This window comes from Pangasianodon hypophthalmus, chromosome 29 (genome assembly GCF_027358585.1).
Source record: "Pangasianodon hypophthalmus isolate fPanHyp1 chromosome 29, fPanHyp1.pri, whole genome shotgun sequence".
Classification (NCBI taxonomy): Eukaryota; Metazoa; Chordata; class Actinopteri; order Siluriformes; family Pangasiidae; genus Pangasianodon; species Pangasianodon hypophthalmus.
In genome coordinates, this window is record NC_069738.1 from 1,054,226 (window position 1) to 1,075,041 (window position 20,816).

Genomic DNA, 20,816 nt, shown 5'->3' on the forward strand with positions numbered 1-20,816 from the left:
CATCCTCAGGGACGAAGATGTCGTGCTCCTCCAGCAGAGCAGCGAAGTTTTTACTGATCTGAGTGCCGATGTACAAGAAGGGGATCACGACCACAGTGATCCTTAACATCCCAAACACCGTCTGCGACACACACACACACACACACATCATCATCATCATCACCACCACCATCATCATCATCAGTGCCATTCGGACTGGTGTGTGTGATTCTAGATGCATCAATCTGTATAAAGCACAGAGATGGGCGTGTCTTCACCACTAACACTAAACACTGCGTGTGTGTGTGTGTGTGTTTAATACACACTGATGGTTTTGCTCGTTATTATAAGTGTATATTGTAGGGGGCGTGGCTTCGCTTCATCATTAACACACGCGATATAACGCAATCTTTACCCACAGGTCACTTCAGACAGGATTTATATATATACATATATATATAATAAATCTACAGCACTGTGCAAAAGTCTTGGCACCCTGTTTTTTTTTTTTTTAGGACAAACTTTGTTATAGATGTTTATTTTCTGGCTTCTACATTATTGATTCAGTACAAAAACATTTTAGATTCCAAACATTAGTTTTCCAGCACAAAATGAAACGTTACAGAAAAATGTTTGTATGTCAGTAAAGAAAGCAGCAGATTCCATAAGAGACACTTTTCAGATAAAAACATAATGAAGGCTGCTGGGTTTCGCTGCAGAAATAAGAAGCGAGTCGACAGTCAAAGTCTCCAGAAGAACTGTGGCTGCTTCTGCAAGATGCTCAGTAACACTTCCAGCTCATTTCCTTATAAAACTGCACACACTGCACCTCAGATACTGCTTTATTTATTTAAAGTGAAGGATCGTCACATTAAATACTGACTTTGTTTCATTTATTACTGTTTACTGCTCTTTATAGGATTTTTTTTAATGTAGAAACATTTAATTTCATTATTTTTGAAGGCGTCTTTACAGCATTTCTTTACATGTGCCTAAGTCTTTTGCACAGCACTATGTAAATAACCTGGAGTTATCGCTACTGCTCAGTTTATAGAAAGTAATATACACTGTAATCTTTCCAGACGTGTGATTCGGAATAAAATCCCACAGATACTCCGGGAATAATTACACTGCGCACCTCTACACAGAAAACTAATCCCATCTGAACAGGGCTGAGTGTGTGATTACAGCACAGCGGAGAAGAGAGACACTTTCCTGATTAAATACAGTTAATAATAATAATAATAATAATTTAGCAGACACAGAAGACAGAGGTTTAGATAATCTTGCATCTATTTTACCCTGAAACTGTATTTAAAGTACTGAAAATTGAACATCTTAAGCTAGTGTGTGTTTCTGACTAATAAATCTTCTTCATTCATTTCCATTTTAGACGTTTCACGTTTTCCATTTTTATATATTTGTCTTAATTTGTATGAATTTTTCTTCACTTCCGTATTTCTACCTCAATATTAATCAATAGTGAGACTTTGTGCAGCAGGAATGAGATGCTGCGATCTGATTGGTCCAGCCGACAGCTGCATTGCGCGTGAACACGAGCTGTTAGCCAATCCGCGCTCAGGAGGCGGGCTTTTGTCAGAATACGGGTAGGATTTAATATTAACGCTACACTCCATTTTGCGCTGCAGCTGTCAAAACAGAGCAGGTTCAGCGGTTAATAATGGCGGATTTTTCCGCTCTTACCTTCTTGGGTTTGGGCAGAATGGCGCCGCTGGAGGTGCAGACAGCAGTCCGGCTCTGTGTCCGCACTGTTCCCGAGCTCTCACACACCACAGTCCGCGGAAACACACCGATATTCCGGGACAGTCTCGCAAACCGACACCACAGCGGAGACGCCATTTTACCTCAGAGCAGAGCTGGGGGTTGCCAGATCGGGAAAATTCACTGCTTTAAACAGGTCCATGAGCCATGCAGTGCACACATACAGCATTATACACCTGAAAATATAAAATAAAATATATGAGAAATAATCAAGAAATCTATATTAAATCTATCTTAATTCTATTTAACCTATATTTAATTCATCATATTGTATTTATGTATTAACTTCCTTCTACTTAATTCTGACAAGACAGAAGTACTTGTACTAGGACCACATGCAGCTAGAAGTAAGCTTTCTGATTACATAATAACTCTGGATGACCTTTCTGTTTACTGTGCAGCAGTAAAAGACCTTGGTGTGATTATTGACTCTAGTCTTTCATTTGAAGCTCATGTAGATAATATAACTAGGATCGCTTTCGTTCATCTCAGAAATATTGCTAAAATAAGAAATATAATGTCACTACACAATGCAGAAAAATTAGTTCATGCTTTTGTTACCTCTAGGTTGGATTATTGTAGTGCCTTACTGTCTGGATGTTCCAGTAGGAGCATAAACAAGCTCCAGTTAGTCCAGAATGCAGCAGCAAGAATCCTTACTAGAACCAGAAGATATGACCACATCACCCCTATCTTATCCACACTGCATTGGCTCCCAATCAAATTTCACATTGATTATAAAATACTACTATTGACCTATAAAGCACTAAATGGTCTCGCGCCACAGTACCTGCGTGAACTTTTGGTCTTTTATGATCAGCTACACCTACTCAGATCAAAAGGTGCAGGCTATTTGTTGGTACCTTGAATAGTGCGGGCTACAGCTGGGGGTAGAGCTTTCTCTTACAAACCCCACAGTTATGGAACAGCCTTCCACTTAGTGTTCGGGGCTCAGACACAGTCTCAGTGTTTAAGTCTAGGCTGAAAACATATTTGTTTAGTCAAGCCTTTAGTGAATAGTTTTCTTAGGTACAGGGGCAGGTCTGGAGGGTTTCACAGGCATAGAGTGTTGTGGTGAAATGGGATGTTTGGATGCTGTCGCCCCCCCACTCTCACACGTTCACTCAGGTTTGTCGACGGTGGAGTGGCTGCTGCTTTATGTCCCAGGACTCCCTCATGTCTGTGTTAGCTTCTGGCTCTCCCTTTTAGTTATGCTGTCATAGCTAGTCCTGCCGGAGTCCCTGCTTGCTCTCTGCACGCAAAGTACATCGTGCTTAACCATTACAGGACAAGAGCTTACCTATCAATCTCTTCCTTTCTCTCCATCTCTCTCTCTCCCTCACTCTCTGTCGACCTACACATGCTACTTCTGAGATATCAGTGATCCTGACCCCTTCTGCTCTCCAGACCTGTCTGACTCATCCTGATGCCCTACTTCTGGTTGGAGTTCTCATCATGTGGAAATGGTTCCTCTCAAGGTTTCTTCCTCATATCGTCTCAGGGAGTTTTTCCTCACCACCATCACCTCTGGCTCGCTCATTAGAATGAATATAGAACTATAACGGGTGTGTTAAAGAGAACATGTACAGACGTGTACAGCCACCTTCAGGGCGTAACAGTGTATGTTCTCACTGTGCTGCTTTGGCAAATTTAAAATTTTGAGTTTCAGGAACTCTGGACCTATTTTAGGGAAAGAAGAACGCTTCTCTTTAAGGATCTGCTGGTTCTCCTTCAGCACAGTTCCTGAATCCTGAATTTACTGAGTCAATGGAGTGGATTTAATAACAGTTCTGTTTGTAAATCTGACCAATCTGGCAACACCGATCCTGTTGCAGGTTTATTCACACCCTCACACCACAGGAGGATAATTATTACAAGCATAGATCATCTCACACACACACACACACAGTTGATCAATGTTTAGTCTTTATTGTACAGCAGTTACTCTTATCACACTGCAGAAACATTGTGAATAAAAGCATGTGTAACCTTGTGTATGTGTGTGTTGTGTGTGTGTATGTGTGTGTGTGTGTGTGTGTGTGTGTGATAGGGGGAACTTTTCACTACATTTCTGTTTGTTCTGTTAAACAAACAAGTTGTTTGTTGTGCTTATTTGCCGAAAGCAGTCTGAATGTTATATTTACGTCATGATCAGACCTCTCTCTTTCTCACACACACACTCTCTCTCTCTCTCTCTCTCTCTCTCTCACACACACACACACACACACACACTCTCTCTCTCTCACACACACACACACCTCACCTATATATACACACATTATTTCTTTAAAAATATCTTAAACACAATACACCCAATCCACGCTCACACACTGTGCGCTTCTGCCCTGGCGACCAGGAACCCAGTGATGTCATGATCAGTGGGCGGGGTCCTGTCACCATGACGACAACTCAAAGAACTCAGGTTATTTACAGGACAGTCATTTTACATAAAATTGAACAAAAAGTAAACAAAGAAAATTTGTGAAAACCAGTGGTCCAAAGAAGAAACACACAGTACACTGAATAGGAGCGTAGTGTTACATTAGCATTACATTACATTAGCAAGCTTTACAGTTGTTTGCTAGTTATATGCCGCTAACACTAACGCTATCGCTAATGCTAACAAAGCATCATTTCAGCATGCTCCTGTGAGGTGACTCTGGGGTTCTTTCATTTATTCTGAACATACAGCTGCTCAAAGCAAGCTTTCCTAGTTCATTTCAGTAAAATTTTATTAATATTGCGCTTTTAACATTAGACATCGTCACAAACGCTACGCTAGTGTTAGCACTACCATTAGCAACGTAGCTCCCTGTGAGTAAACTGACTTGAAATTCATTTTTGATTTATCATCATATTATTAATATGAAATGTTAACCCTCCTCAATGATTATATCTTCTCTCAGTGGAGGTTAAACCTCACCATCATCATCATCATCATCATCACCATCTTCACCATCATCATCATCTAAATAAATAAATTAATGTGAATAAATATGTATCGGTGTGAACATCCTGAACCTGCTCCGTGTCCTGCAGCTTCTCACTGCAACAGAAAACAAAGAACATGATGAGTTCATCACACAGTCCTCAGTGAAGACCAAGACCACGCCCACATCTCTGTAAACTACAGTTACATCATCATAAGCTCACAAACACGTAAAATACCACTGTAGAGAATTTACACTTTTTCAGTCTCTGAGAAGTGGGCGGGGCTCAGGGGAAGGATGGAGGCGGGGCTTAAGTGTAGCCCGTGAACCTCGGGGGTTGTTCCTCACCTGGCGTCTGAAGGACAGGCTCCTGAAGAACTTGTTGATCTGGAAGGCGGTGTGTGTGCGAGTGTGTGTGTCGTCACTCAGGTGTACGGTGGTGGCGCTGCTCAGAGACGCTCTCACGCTCACGCTCTTCACCAGCTGAGCGCCGGGGCCGGGACCCGAGACCGGCCGGGACACGACCACCACGTAGGACACGTCCTTCTGCTCGTCATCGTAACTCACTGCGGGGGAGGGGAGACCAGGGGTTCGGGTTTATTCCACACACACACACACACGCGGTACTTTCTTAAAGCAATCAGGGTTGCCAGGTCTGTCGTTTTCCTGCAGAGGCTCAGAGGTTGATGTAGCTAACAAGTAATGGAAGTCTATAACCACCAGTTTAGACATCATGCTCTTCCTCAGCACACAGATGTGTGTGTGTGCGCGCGTGTGTGTTACCTGTAGCCGTGAGTGCCGTGTCAGTGGTGCTGGTGAGCTCCTGGAGGATTGTGGGATACGCTGGGTGGAGGAGGAATAGCCTGCGGAGGACTGGCTCAGGTGGGCTCACCTGTCACACACACACACACACTATAAAAATCAGGCTCCAAACATTCACACACACACACACACACACACAGTGTGTTACTCCTCTCTGACACTGTTACCTTGGTAACGTTCTTCGACGCAGGAAGTGGATCTCCAGCCCAAAACAGGAACACTGATTGGCCGGACGTGGTCAGAATGGTGGAACCTTCCAGAACAAGGTGGGGACAAACAAACTCCGCCTCCCACAGGTTCTGCCCCTGAGCTCCATCAATGATCTGGACCTGAGAGAGAGTAATTAGGCTTAATAATAATAATAATAATAATAATAATAACAGTGTGTGTGTGTGTGTGTGTGTGTTACCTTTCGGACGCCATTAGCAGATTGCTGGATGAGCAGATCAGGAACTCCATCATCGTTAAAATGGCCAATAGCAGGACGACTACACACACACACACACACAATAAAAAAAAAAAAATGACTGCAAATTAGCAGCGTATCTTAAATGTTAGCTACAAGCTAACTGCTAATCTACATGGCTAAGCTAATGTCAAGGATGTGTTAATGATGGTTGAGTTACACAAGTGTGCGTCGTTTAGAGATGTAGAGCAGTACAACCACACACACAGACACACACACACACACACAGTCTTACACACACACACAGTCTTACACACAATGCCAGACAGATACACACACCTGTGCATGGAGGAGGAGTTAATGGTCCAGGTGATGTGTATGTCTCTCTCTCGGATGACGGAGATCTGACTGTTCACACACACCGACACCCAGTCGCTCCGGCTGGAGTTACGGCTCGACTCAGTGTCCAGGTTATTGTGGTTATTACACACTCCGGCCACCAGGGGGAGAAAATACTCAACATGATCAACACTACTGTACACACAGAGAGAGAGAGACACAGAGAGAGAGACACATACACACAGACAGAGAGAGAGAGAGAGAGACATACACACAGACAGCGAGAGAGAGAAAGAGAGAGACACATACACACAGACAGAGAGAGAGAAAGAGAAGAGAGACAGAGAGAGAAAGAGAGAGAAAGAGAGACACATAGACAGAGAGAAAGAGAAAGAGAGAGACACACAGACAGAGAGAGAGAAAGAGACACACACACAGACAGAGAGAGAGAGAGAGAGAGAGAGAGAGAGACACACACAGACATAGAGAGAGAAAGAGAAAGAGAGAGAGACACACACAGACATAGAGAGAGAAAGGGAAAGAGAGAGACACACACACAGACATAGAGAGAGAGAGAGAAAGAGAGAGACACACACACAGACATAGAGAGAGAAAGAGAGAGAAAGAGAGAGACACACACACAGACAGAGAGAGAGAGAGAGAGAAAGAGAGAGAGACACACACAGACATAGAGAGAGAGAGACACACACACACACAAAGAGAAAGAGAGAGAGACACACACAGACATAGAGAGAGACAGAGAGAGAGACACACACAGACATAGAGAGAGAGAGAGAGAGAAATAATGAAAGTGTAAGGTTATTTAATTATAGTAGAGTTACATTGTGTCACAGGTACACTATCACACAGGTGAGTGTTTATAAATGTGTGTGTGTGTGTGTGTGTGTGCGTGTGTGTGCGTGTGTGTGTGTGTGTTACATACCTGTAGATGTGGATGAGTGAGTTATTCTTCCTCTGTTTCTCCCACACGGGGTCCTTCACACTGAGACTCGAGGGAACAGTCGTCCGGCCGGTCGCCTGTTTATAAACGTCTCTCAGAGACATCGCATCCACCGAACCTGCACAAAACACCACGCTAGCACGTTAGCGCTGAAATCACACTCCGCTAATGCTAACACTGCATGGCGACCTATAGCATAGCAAGCTAACATGCTAATCTGATAAACGAACTAAACTGGTCATAGCAGTACATACTGAAGGGGTTATAAGGCGTTATAATAATAATACTAAACTGGGTGGATCATACCAGTACGTACCTGACTGAACGGGCTGTACCAATACTGAACTTAATGGGTCACAACAATAGGTACTGAATGGATCTTACCAATAACTACAGAACAGAAGGGGGTGTGTACTGAACGAACCCGGGAGAATCTGTTCAGTACTTGTTAATAAGATCCATTCAGTATGTACTGCTGTTGCCTGTTTTAGTTCTCTCTCTCTTTCTCTCTCTCTACTGAATCTCGTACCTGGATGTGCTGAATGGCTTGTACCTGTACGTACTGAATGGCTCGTACCTGTACGTACTGAATGGCTCGTACCTGGATGTACTGAATGGCTCGTACCTGTACGTACTGAATGGCTCGTACCTGGATGTACTGAATGGCTCGTACCTGTACGTACTGAATGGCTCGTACCTGTACGTACTGAATGGCCCGTACCTGGATGCACTGAATGGCTCGTACCTGGATGTACTGAATGGCTCATACCTGGATGTACTGAATGGATTGTACCTGTATGTACTGAATGGCTCGTACCTGTACGTACTGATTGGCTTGTACCTGGATGTACTGAATGGCTCGTACCTGTACGTACTGATTGGCTCGTACCTGGATGTACTGAATGCTTGTACCTGTACGTACTGAATGGCTCGTACCTGGATGTACTGAATGGCTCGTACCTGTACGTACTGAATGGCTCGTACCTGGATGTACTGAATGGCCCGTACCTGTATGTACTGAATGGCTCGTACCTGGATGTACTGAATGGATTGTACCTGTATGTACTGAATGGCTCATACCTGTACGTACTGATTGGCTTGTACCTGGATGTACTGAATGGATAGTACCTGTATGTACTGAATGGCTCATACCTGGATGTACTGAATGGATTGTACCTGTATGTACTGAATGGCTCGTACCTGTATGTACTGAATGGATTGTACCTGTATGTACTGAATGGCTCGTACCTGTACGTACTGAATGGCTCGTACCTGGATGTACTGAATGGATTGTACCTGTATGTACTGAATGGCTCGTACCTGTACGTACTGAATGGCTCGTACCTGGATGTACTGAATGGATTGTACCTGTACGTACTGAATGGCTCGTACCTGGATGTACTGAATGGCTCGTACCTGGATGTACTGAATGCTTGTACCTGTACGTACTGAATGGCTCGTACCTGTACGTACTGAATGGCTCGTACCTGGATGTACTGAATGGCTCGTACCTGTACGTACTGAATGGCTCGTACCTGGATGTACTGAATGGCTCGTACCTGTACGTACTGAATGGCTCGTACCTGGATGTACTGAATGCTTGTACCTGTACGTACTGAATGGCTCGTACCAGGATGTACTGAATGGCTCGTACCTGTACGTACTGAATGGCTCGTACCTGGATGTACTGAATGGCTCGTACCTGTACGTACTGAATGGCTCGTACCTGGATGTACTGAATGCTTGTACCTGTACGTACTGAATGGCTCGTACCTGTACGTACTGAATGGCTCGTACCTGGATGTACTGAATGCTTGTACCTGTACGTACTGAATGGCTCGTACCTGGATGTACTGAATGCTTGTACCTGTATGTACTGAATGGCTCGTACCTGGATGTACTGAATGCTTGTACCTGTATGTACTGAATGGCTCGTACCTGGATGTACTGAATGGCTCGTACCTGGATGTACTGAATGGCTCGTACCTGTACGTACTGATTGGCTTGTACCTGGATGTACTGAATGGCTCGTACCTGTACGTACTGATTGGCTTGTACCTGGATGTACTGAATGGATTGTACCTGTATGTACTGAATGGCTCATACCTGGATGTACTGAATGGATTGTACCTGTATGTACTGAATGGCTCGTACCTGTATGTACTGAATGGATTGTACCTGTACGTACTGAATGGCTCGTACCTGTACGTACTGAATGGCTCGTACCTGGATGTACTGAATGGATTGTACCTGGATGTACTGAATGGCTCGTACCTGGATGTACTGAATGGCTCGTACCTGGATGTACTGAATGGCTTGTACCTGTACGTATTGATTGGCTTGTACCTGGATGTACTGAATGGCTCGTACCTGTACGTACTGATTGGCTCGTACCTGGATGTACTGAATGGCTCATACCTGTACGTACTGATTGGCTTGTACCTGGATGTACTGAATGGATTGTACCTGTATGTACTGAATGGCTCATACCTGGATGTACTGAATGGATTGTACCTGTATGTACTGAATGGCTCGTACCTGTACGTACTGAATGGCTCGTACCTGGATGTACTGAATGGCTTGTACCTGTACGTATTGATTGGCTCGTACCTGGACGTACTGAATGGATTGTACCTGTATGTACTGAATGGCTCGTACCTGGATGTACTGAATGGCTTGTACCTGTACGTACTGATTGGCTTGTACCTGGACGTACTGAATGGATTGTACCTGTATGTACTGAATGGCTCGTACCTGGATGTACTGAATGGATTGTACCTGTATGTACTGAATGGCTCGTACCTGGATGTACTGAATGGCTCGTACCTGTACGTACTGATTGGCTTGTACCTGGATGTACTGAATGGCTCGTACCTGTACGTACTGATTGGCTTGTACCTGGATGTACTGAATGGATTGTACCTGTATGTACTGAATGGCTCATACCTGGATGTACTGAATGGATTGTACCTGTATGTACTGAATGGCTCGTACCTGTATGTACTGAATGGATTGTACCTGTACGTACTGAATGGCTCGTACCTGTACGTACTGAATGGCTCGTACCTGGATGTATTGAATGGATTGTACCTGTACGTACTGAATGGCTCGTACCTGGACGTACTGAATGGATTGTACCTGTATGTACTGAAAGGCTCGTACCTGGATGTATTGAATGGATTGTACCTGTACGTACTGAATGGCTTGTACCTGGATGTACTGAATGGCTCGTACCTGGATGTACTGAATGGCTCGTACCTGTACGTACTGAATGGCTCGTACCTGTACGTACTGAATGGCTTGTACCTGTACGTACTGTACGGATTGTACCTGTACATACTGAAGTGAAAAAAGGTTGTGTAGTAACTCATACTGCATAGTGAACAGCCCTCTTACCCAAACCGAACAGGATGTAGTATGCTCCTACTGCTGTCTCATGCAGCATGGGACCAATCAGCTTTCCCTGTGATGTGAGGTTTAAGTTCACCAGCTGGCCAATCAGAGAGCCCGTCAGCCCTGAGTGCAGGGCTAGAGAGAGAGCTGATTCCTGAATTCAGGCAGAAGAAAACAACGTGAGAGCTCATTACGACCCTCTAGGAAATACACATGAGCTTGTGTGTGTGTGTGTGTGTGTGTGTGTGTGTATGTGTGCGCACCTGATCTGGAGATAGAGTAGCAATCAGCAGGTCTGGAACAGAATCTCCCTGCAAGTCAGGAACAGCCACAGCCTGTGACACCACCTCTCCTGCTGGCACCTCCCACAACTTCTTACCTGAACAGGAATAAATACATTAAATCAGTCATCATAACCGCTCTCCAGGTACATCACACTCACTCAGGTGTGCTAAAGCTTTACCTGTAGTTGTAATAATGCTGCTCAGGTGTGTTAATGTCTTACTTGTAGATATGTTTACACTGCTCAAGTGTGTTAATGTCTAACCTGTAGATGCGTTTACACTGCTCAAGTGTGTTAATGTCTAACCTGTAGATGCGTTTACACTGCTCAAGTGTGTTAATGTCTAACCTGTAGATGCGTTTACACTGCTCAAGTGTGTTAATGTCTCACCTGTAGATGCGTTTACACTGCTCAAGTGTGTTAATGTCTAACCTGTAGATGCGTTTACACTGCTCAAGTGTGTTAATGTCTAACCTGTAGATGCGTTTACACTGCTCAGGTGTGTTAATGTCTAACCTGTAGATGCGTTTATACTGCTCAAGTGTGTTAATGTCTAACCTGTAGATGCGTTTACACTGATCAGGTGTGTTAATGTCTAACCTGTAGATGCGTTTACACTGCTCAGGTGTGTTAATGTGATGAGCAGGCAGGTGTTGGGAGCTGAACACTGCACAGAGGAGAGCGGCTCCTTCAGAGAGCGATTCCAGATCACTGAGCCGTTCACTCCATGCAGAGCTACTACACTGTACTCTACAGAGAGAGAGAGAGAGAGAACGAGAGAGAGAGAGAGAAAGGGGGAGAGACAGAGTGAGAGAGAGAGGGAGAGAGAGAGAGAGAAAGGGGGAGAGAGGGAAAGAGAGAGAGAGACAGACAGACAGAGAGAGAGAGAGAATGAGAGAGAGAGAGACAGAATGAGAGAGAGGGAGAGAGAGAACGAGAGAGAGGGAGAGAGAGAGAGAGAGACAGAATGAGAGAGTGAGAGAGAGAGGAAGAGAGAGGGAAAGAGAGAGAGAGGGAAAGAGAGAGAGAGAGAGGAAGAGAGAGGTGGACAGAGAGAGAGAGAGAGAGAGAGAGGAAGAGAGAGGTGGAGAGAGAGAGGGAAAGAGAGAGAGAGAGGAAGAGAGGTGGAGAGAGAGAGAGAGAGAGAGGGAGAGAGGGAGAGAGAGAGAGAGAGAGAGGAAGAGAGGTGGAGAGAGAGAGAGAGAGAGAGGGAGAGAGAGAGGGAGAGAGAGAGAGATGGATTAGTTAATTACACATTGCAGTGAGTAAATTACTGGTTCATGTCACACAAACACATAATAATAAAGCAACATGCATTATTCTGACTTTTAACACTTAGCTAAAGACAGACAGTGTGTGTGTGTGTGTGTATGTATGTGTGTGTGTGTGTGTGTATGTATGTGCGTGTGCGTGTGTGAGCGCGTGTGTGTGTGTTACCCTTGCTGTTTCCTAGGAAACTGATCTGCTGGCTGCTGTTGTTGATCCTCATGGCTGCGATTAGTAAGTCCTCCACTCCGTCCCCGTCTACATCCCATAATGCCATGGGAGGTGATATCACACCTGGAGGAGTGGAATACGTGTTAAAGGGGGCAGGTTTGATAGAGCGCACTACACAGCGTACCAATAAAGCGCTGTAACTCGAGTGAAGTGTGTTAGATCAGGGATCAGGTGGGTCTCAGGTGTGTGGATTTCAGGAGCACGGTTTACCCAGAAGGCTTTGCTGCATGTTCTTTCCCACAGTTTCACACTGTTAGAAGTGTAGAACTGTTCCAGAATGTTCTATATAATTAACATTAAGTCAGAATGATGTAGTAAATAAAGGCGTTTATTAGAAAAATGAAAGTGTATCCTACCGCCTATGTGTCCCACTTCCGTCTCCCACTCCTTCCGTCTTTGTTGGCATGGCAACAGGAAGGCGAACAGCAGGACGAACATCGCGGCGCAGATCAGCGGCACCACAAACGCCGCCGTGCGCACCGCCGCCCTGACCTTCGCCTTCTGCCCCGCCCCCTCGCTGACCAACCCCACCCCCTCGTCGGCCGCCCCTCCCGTTTCGCCTCTCCTGTCCTTCCCGCCGCCGCGTCTCCATGCGTCCTCCTCGTCCTCGTCCTCCTCCTGTAGCTCCGCCTCTTCCTGTCCCAGCCTGAGCGTGGCGGCGTGTGAGTGCGAGTGTGAGGCGAGGCCGTTCCGCGGGTAATTCAGCACGAGGTCGTCCTCCTCGCTGTCATCCTCACTGTCCATCTGCGTCAGGGGGTCATACTCGCCCAGCTCCGAGCCTTTCTTCCCTACACACGCGCACACACACACACACACATCATAACTATATATCCAATTCCTAAATGAATTACAGCGCTAACAATGCGCTCAAAGAACGCAAAGCCCTGAAGAACAAGATGTGAGAAAATGTTGAAGTGCTATTTGCGAAATAACGAGAGTGTAGTGAAATAACGAGAGTGTAGCGAAATAACCAGAGTGTAGCGAAATAACGAGAGTAAAGCGAAATAACCAGAGTAAAGCGAAATAACGAGAGTAAAGCGAAATAACCAGAGTGTAGCGAAATAACGAGAGTAAAGCGAAATAACGAGAGTAAAGCGGAATAACGAGAGTAAAGCGAAATAACCAGAGTAAAGTGAAATAACGAGAGTAAAGCGAAATAACCAGAGTAAAGCGAAATAACGAGAGTAAAGCGAAATAACGAGAGTAAAGTGAAATAACGAGAGTAAAGCGAAATAACGAGAGTAAAGCGGAATAACGAGAGTAAAGCGAAATAACCAGAGTAAAGTGAAATAACGAGAGTAAAGCGAAATAACCAGAGTAAAGCGAAATAACGAGAGTGTAGCGAAATAACGAGAGTGTAGCGAAATAACCAGAGTAAAGTGAAATAACGAGAGTAAAGCGAAATAACCAGAGTAAAGTGAAATAACGAGAGTAAAGCGGAATAACGAGAGTGTAGCGAAATAACCAGAGTAAAGTGAAATAACGAGAGTAAAGCGAAATAACCAGAGTAAAGTGAAATAACGAGAGTAAAGCGGAATAACGAGAGTGTAGCGAAATAACCAGAGTAAAGTGAAATAACGAGAGTAAAGCGAAATAACCAGAGTAAAGCGGAATAACGAGAGTAAAGCGAAATAACCAGAGTAAAGTGAAATAACGAGAGTAAAGCGAAATAACCAGAGTAAAGTGAAATAACGAGAGTAAAGTGAAATAACGAGAGTAAAGCGAAATAACCAGAGTAAAGCGAAATAACGAGAGTGTAGCGAAATAACGAGAGTGTAGCGAAATAACCAGAGTAAAGTGAAATAACGAGAGTAAAGCGAAATAACGAGAGTAAAGCGAAATAACGAGAGTAAAGCGGAATAACGAGAGTGTAGCGAAATAACCAGAGTAAAGTGAAATAACGAGAGTAAAGCGGAATAACGAGAGTAAAGCGAAATAACCAGAGTGTAGCGAAATAACGAGAGTAAAGCGAAATAACGAGAGTAAAGTGAAATAACGAGAGTAAAGCGAAATAACGAGAGTAAAGCGGAATAACGAGAGTAAAGCGAAATAACCAGAGTGTAGCGAAATAACCAGAGTAAAGTGAAATAACGAGAGTAAAGCGAAATAACCAGAGTAAAGCGAAATAACGAGAGTGTAGCGAAATAACCAGAGTAAAGCGAAATAACGAGAGTGTAGCGAAATAACCAGAGTAAAGCGAAATAACGAGAGTAAAGCGAAATAACGAGAGTGTAGCGAAATAACGAGAGTAAAGCGGAATAACGAGAGTAAAGCGGAATAACGAGAGTAAAGCGGAATAACGAGAGTAAAGCGAAATAACGAGAGTAAAGCGAAATAACGAGAGTAAAGCAAAATAACCAGAGTAAAGCGAAATAACGAGAGTAAAGCGAAATAACCAGAGTAAAGCGAAATAACGAGAGTAAAGCGAAATAACCAGAGTAAAGCGAAATAACGAGAGTGTAGCGAAATAACCAGAGTAAAGTGAAATAACGAGTATAATGAAATAACCAGAGTAAAGCGAAATAACGAGAGTGTAGCGAAATAACGAGAGTAAAGCGAAATAACGAGAGTGTAGCGAAATAACGAGAGTAAAGTGAAATAACCAGAGTAAAGCGAAATAACGAGAGTGTAGCGAAATAACGAGAGTAAAGCGAAATAACGAGAGTGTAGCGAAATAACGAGAGTAAAGCGAAATAACGAGAGTAAAGTGAAATAACGAGAGTAAAGCGAAATAACCAGAGTAAAGCGAAATAACGAGAATGTAGCAAAATAACGAGAGTAAAGCGAAATAACGAGAGTAAAGCGAAATAACGAGAGTAAAGCGAAATAACAAGAATATAATCAAATAACGAGAGTAAAGCGAAATAACAAGAATATAATCAAATAACGAGAGTAAAGCGAAATAACGAGTATAACGAAATAATGAGAGTAAAGCGAAATAACGAGTGTAATGAAATAATGAGAATATAACAAAAATAATGAGAATATAACGAAATAACAAGTGTATATAAGATATATAGAATCTTGAAATAGTTCAATCTTAAGTTCAAATAACAAGATTCTAAGTAAAAATAATGACACAGCACTTCCACCATTTTTTTTCACAACTTGTGGTAAAGAAACACACACACACACACACACACTGACCCTAAACTCTGCCAATAAATGAATTTTTAAACCTGTGTGTACGTGATGTTTACACACCACTCTATCGTTGTTGTTTACCAGGAAAAGTTCACGTTTCTGACTGACTGGCTTGTGTGTGTTGTTTTAAACCGATCCTGGGAATGTGTGCTTTCCACATGCGACAGCAAACACAAATCATGGAAATAGATACTGAATATTTTATACAGAATGTAGAGACGCTGCGAGAGTGGAAACAAGACACAAACATCCAGAACATCTACATTTACCTGAGATGTGCTGAGACATCAATAAGAAAAGCCTCAGAACAAGTAACATGACGCTGTAATTAGACTTAATCAACCGCTAACACAACTTTTATGGGTTCTTCCGATATTGTTTCAGGGAAAGAGGGTAATAATTATGTTATTCAGAATTAATGATTCATAGTGTACACAGTGTGTGTAAATGTTTTCATTAAAACTGACAAAAACAGAGTGAGATATTTCCTCTAAACATATCACTATAGCAACAGCAATATGTAGGCTAGGTTGTCTCAATTTCATAAAAATGCTAAAAACGTAAAATGTATTTTGACATGAGAAACTCAAAATCACGCTTGGTAAATCTTTACTTGAAAATAATAAACACTTTCAGAATTTTAGCCCAGTATTTCATTGACGTCTATATTTGTTTTTAAAGGAATATCGTTAAATTAAAAGTTATGCTCTATCATTTGCCTTTTAAGTGAATTTTGAAGAATATGTCATTAGATTGGATATTTTTATTCATTAATTTATTACTTGCGAGTTTCTAATGGTATTGTTCTAACATTGTTTGCATGTTTTGAGGAATAAATGATAAATTATTGAAAACTTGTATTTTTATTTTTTTTATATAGTTATATAGTGAACAAAATGTTAACATTTACCGAGCTAAAAGCAGTCCAATTTCAAAATATAATACAACAAATAGTTGTTCTAGTATTTGTTTACCAAATAACATGTTTTTACTACACCTCTTCAGAGGTAACAAACTGACGCACTAATGGTAGGGGGAAATAAAACGATGATGCTAAATGTAAATACAGTATAATTTTAATAGTTCTGAGTGTTTTATCAGTAATTTACCAACAAATCTGAGGTAAATGTTGACGTTCTGAACAATTCTGTGTAATTTTTGTTAACATTGGGTCTACATATTGTTCAGTATTGATGTCCTTAACATCAAGGAGAAAGGCTGTTAAATCATAAGATTTTATATTATAACTTGGTCAAACTGACATAGCTATTAAATATATACATGACTAATAAATAATTATACAAAAGTAGTTATGTAACCATGGCAACAAAGGTGTAAAGGCTGGGGAAGGTGATAGACAGTTAGCAAAATAAAACGATGTTGCTAAGTGTAATTACAGTGTAGTTTTAGTTGTTCTGAGTGTTTTATTAGTAATTTATCAACACTTCTGAGGTAAATGTTGATGTTCTGAACAATTCTGTGATGTTTCCATTGTCACTGTGAATTTACATTGTTGGGATACGAGACTGTTGCCTAGTAACAGTGTTCATTTGAATGATTAGTGTATTAAGTGTCGAAATCACAGATCCCTGATCCCATCTGAACGCATTAAATAAGATAAATGATCAGCGCTTCGTGTGGTAAACTCTGATCAACAGCGACATCTCAGCGTTCTTCTACACCCTGAAAACAAGCCCTGAAGCATCTTCACCCACTTGAAGGAGATGTTGTGTACACACTGAATCAGCTTGATGGCCAAACAACCACTGTGCAGATTTACCGGTCTAACAGGCCGGTCTAACAGGCTGCGTCTCAAACATCACACCACATCTGGTGTTAGATAGAAATGTTCCTATTACATGCCATTCTAACAATCAGAACCATCTTACACACCTCACCATCACCACTCGCTCACACTAACTTGTAGTTCCTCTCCTGTGGGCGTGGCCTGACCAGCCTTTTTCAGTTTCATTAAGAAACAGTAATAGCTATATATAGCTTCTATAACTTCTGACGAGTTAAACATAGATTAAATAACGCAGGAGGTTAGTTTATCCCGGGACGAGGAGGAGGTTAGTTTATCCCGGGACGAAGAGGAGGTTAGTTTATCCCGGGACGAAGAGGAGGTTAGTTTATCCCGGGATGAGGAGGAGGTTAGTTTATCCCGGGATGAAGAGGAGGTTAGTTTATCCCAGGATGAAGAGGAGGTTAGTTTATCCCGGGATGAGGAGGAGGTTAGTTTATCCCGGGATGAGGAGGAGGTTAGTTTATCCCGGGATGAAGAGGAGGTTAGTTTATCCCGGGATGAAGAGGAGGTTAGTTTATCCCAGGATGAAGAGGAGGTTAGTTTATCCCGGGACGAGGAGGAGGTTAGTTTATCCCGGGACGAAGAGGAGGTTAGTTTATCCCGGGACGAGGAGGAGGTTAGTTTATCCCGGGACGAAGAGGAGGTTAGTTTATCCCGGGACGAAGAGGAGGTTAGTTTATCCCGGGACGAGGAGGAGGTTAGTTTATCCCGGGACGAAGAGGAGGTTAGTTTATCCCGGGACGAGGAGGAGGTTAGTTTATCCCGGGACGAGGAGGAGGTTAGTTTATCCCGGGACGAGGAGGAGGTTAGTTTATCCCAGGAGGAGGAGGAGATTAGTTTATCCCGGGACGAGGAGGAGGTTAGTTTATCCCGGGACGAAGAGGAGGTTAGTTTATCCCGGGATGAAGAGGAGGTTAGTTTATCCCGGGATGAGGAGGAGGTTAGTTTATCCCGGGACGAGGAGGAGGTTAGTTTATCCCGGGACGAGGAGGAGGTTAGTTTATCCCGGGACGAGGAGGAGGTTAGTTTATCCCGGGACGAGGAGGAGGTTAGTTTATCCCGGGACGAAGAGGAGGTTAGTTTATCCCGGGACGAAGAGGAGGTTACTTTATCCCGGGACGAGGAGGAGGTTAGTTTATCCCAGGATGAGGAGGTTAGTTTATCCCGGGACGAGGAGGAGGTTAGTTTATCCCGGGATGAAGAGGAGGTTAGTTTATCCCGGGACGAGGAGGAGGTTAGTTTATCCCGGGACGAGGAGGAGGTTAGTTTATCCCGGGACGAGGAGGAGGTTAGTTTATCCCGGGACGAGGAGGAGGTTAGTTTATCCCGGGACGAAGAGGAGGTTAGTTTATCCCGGGACGAAGAGGAGGTTACTTTATCCCGGGACGAGGAGGAGGTTAGTTTATCCCAGGATGAGGAGGTTAGTTTATCCCGGGACGAGGAGGAGGTTAGTTTATCCCGGGATGAAGAGGAGGTTAGTTTATCCCGGGATGAAGAGGAGGTTAGTTTATCCCGGGATGAGGAGGAGGTTAGTTTATCCCGGGACGAGGAGGAGGTTAGTTTATCCCGGGACGAGGAGGAGGTTAGTTTATCCCGGGATGAGGAGGATGTTAGTTTATCCCGGGACGAGGAGGAGGTTAGTTTATCCCGGGACGAAGAGGAGGTTAGTTTATCCCGGGACGAAGAGGAGGTTACTTTATCCCGGGACGAAGAGGAGGTTAGTTTATCCCGGGACGAAGAGGAGGTTACTTTATCCCGGGACGAAGAGGATGTTAGTTTATCCCGGGATGAGGAGGAGGTTAGTTTATCCCAGGAGGAGGAGGAGATTAGTTTATCCCGGGACGAGGAGGAGGTTAGTTTATCCCGGGACGAAGAGGAGATTAGTTTATCCCGGGACGAAGAGGAGGTTAGTTTATACCGGTATGAGGAGGAGGTTAGTTTATCCCGGGACGAAGAGGAGGTTAGTTTATCCCGGGATGAGGAGGAGGTTAGTTTATCCCGGGATGAGGAGGAGGTTAGTTTATCCCGGGATGAGGAGGAGGTTAGTTTATTCCGGGATGAAGAGGAGGTTAGTTTATCCCGGGATGAGGAGGAGGTTAGTTTATCCCAGGATGAGGAGGAGGTTAGTTTATCCCAGGATGAGGAGGTTAGTTTATCCCGGGATGAGGAGGTTAGTTTATCCCGGGATGAGGAGGTTAGTTTATCCCGGGATGAGGAGGAGGTTAGTTTATTCCGGGACGAAGAGGAGGTTAGTTTATCCCGGGACGAGGAGGAGGTTAGTTTATCCCGGGATGAGGAGGAGGTTAGTTTATCCCAGGATGAGGAGGTTAGTTTATCCCGGGACGAGGAGGAGGTTAGTTTATCCCGGGATGAGGAGGAGGTTAGTTTATCCCAGGATGAGGAGGTTAGTTTATCCCGGGACGAAGAGGAGGTTAGTTTATCCCAGGATGAGGAGGTTAGTTTATCCCGGGACGAGGAGGAGGTTAGTTTATCCCGGGATGAGGAGGAGGTTAGTTTATCCCAGGATGAGGAGGTTAGTTTATCCCGGGACGAGGAGGAGGTTAGTTTATCCCGGGATGAATGAATGGCGATGGCCTGATGCCCGGATGGAAAAATGACCGTTTTTTTTCTGTCTCGCGCTGTTAAAATAGTGCGTCATTCAAATCCACATTAACAGCCGCGATGTGGCGCGCGCGACTTCACTTCATTTCCAGCACAACACGATGTTAATAATATAAATAAAGCTGAACAGTGTGTGAGAATAGCGATATACCGGTTTAGGACGCAGCCCGTTTCACACGCACACATATACACACACACACACACACACTCTCCTGCTGTTTCTACACACTGTACAATGCGGTGTTGTTAGCATGTTAGTTAGCATGCTGCAGTCTCTTACCTGGCAGTTTGAGCGCGCGCGACAGAGCCGTGGCCATCGCCAATGATAATGGCAATAATAACGACAATAACGGTCCGGCACGCGCTGCACGATCTCACGCGCCCGTCCGTGTCTTCACTGTGTGGGATCAGAGATACAGCGAAGGAGAGGCGGGGTTTCACAACCGCAATGCACTCTGGGAAATGTAGTGCCTAGGGTTACTATAATTTTATTAGGCTAATCTGTAACAACACGTTTTATTACGCTTATATTAATAGGCTAATCTGTAACTACACGTTTTATTAGGCTAATATTAATAGGCTAATCTCTAATAACACGTTTTCTTATGCTAATATTAATAGGCTAATCTGTAATAACACGTTTTATTACGCTAATATTAACAGGCTAATCTGTAACAACACGTTTTATTAGGATAATATTAATAGGCTAATCTGTAACAACACGTTTTATTACGCTTATATTAATAGGCTAATCTGTAATTACACGTTTTATTACGCTAATATTAACAGGCTAATCTGTAACAACACGTTTTATTACGCTTATATTAATAGGCTAATCTGTAATTACACGT

At 43.6% G+C, this 20,816-nt stretch overlaps 2 protein-coding genes across 3 annotated transcripts in view; both read right to left on the reverse strand.

The window, feature by feature from the left end:
- Positions 1-1,870, reverse strand: part of LOC117596444 (essential MCU regulator, mitochondrial) — a 2,371-nt gene extending 501 nt beyond the window's left edge. The window contains exons 1-2 of the mRNA XM_034301679.2: positions 1,684-1,870; positions 1-121 (exon numbers count right to left, since the gene is read on the reverse strand). The exon at positions 1-121 is cut by the window's left edge and continues 29 nt beyond it. Of these exons, the coding sequence (XP_034157570.1) occupies positions 1-121; positions 1,684-1,839 (277 nt within the window). The 5' untranslated portion in view covers positions 1,840-1,870. The remainder of the gene's footprint in view (positions 122-1,683) is intronic.
- Positions 1,871-3,670: 1,800 nt separating this feature from the next.
- On the reverse strand, positions 3,671-20,403 carry fam234b (family with sequence similarity 234 member B). 2 transcript variants are annotated; one of them, XM_053231371.1, is made up of 13 exons: positions 20,246-20,403; positions 12,749-13,180; positions 12,333-12,455; positions 11,496-11,645; positions 10,876-10,991; positions 10,616-10,766; positions 7,202-7,337; positions 6,259-6,450; positions 5,923-6,001; positions 5,681-5,842; positions 5,475-5,583; positions 5,040-5,257; positions 3,671-4,807 (listed from the first exon to the last, which is right to left on the reverse strand). In XM_053231371.1, the coding sequence occupies exons 1-13, from the start codon at positions 20,280-20,282 to the stop codon at positions 4,805-4,807; spliced, it is 1,908 nt and encodes a 635-aa protein (XP_053087346.1). In that variant the 5' UTR covers positions 20,283-20,403; the 3' UTR covers positions 3,671-4,804. The 2 variants fall into 2 exon arrangements, with proteins under 2 accessions (XP_053087346.1, XP_053087345.1); XM_053231370.1 differs by having other exon boundaries at positions 6,259-6,453.
- Between the last annotated feature and the right edge of the window lie 413 nt (positions 20,404-20,816).

Coding starts and splice junctions, on each gene's coding strand:
- fam234b (XM_053231370.1), bottom strand. CDS start 20,282: ATGGCCACGGCTCTGTCGCGCGCGCTCAAACTGCCAG. Junction 6,002..6,258: donor AACTCCTCCTCCATGCACAG/GTGTGTGTATCT, acceptor GTGTGTGTGTAG/TCGTCCTGCTATTGGCCATT. Junction 5,258..5,474: donor CACGGCACTCACGGCTACAG/GTAACACACACG, acceptor CCTCCCCCGCAG/TGAGTTACGATGACGAGCAG.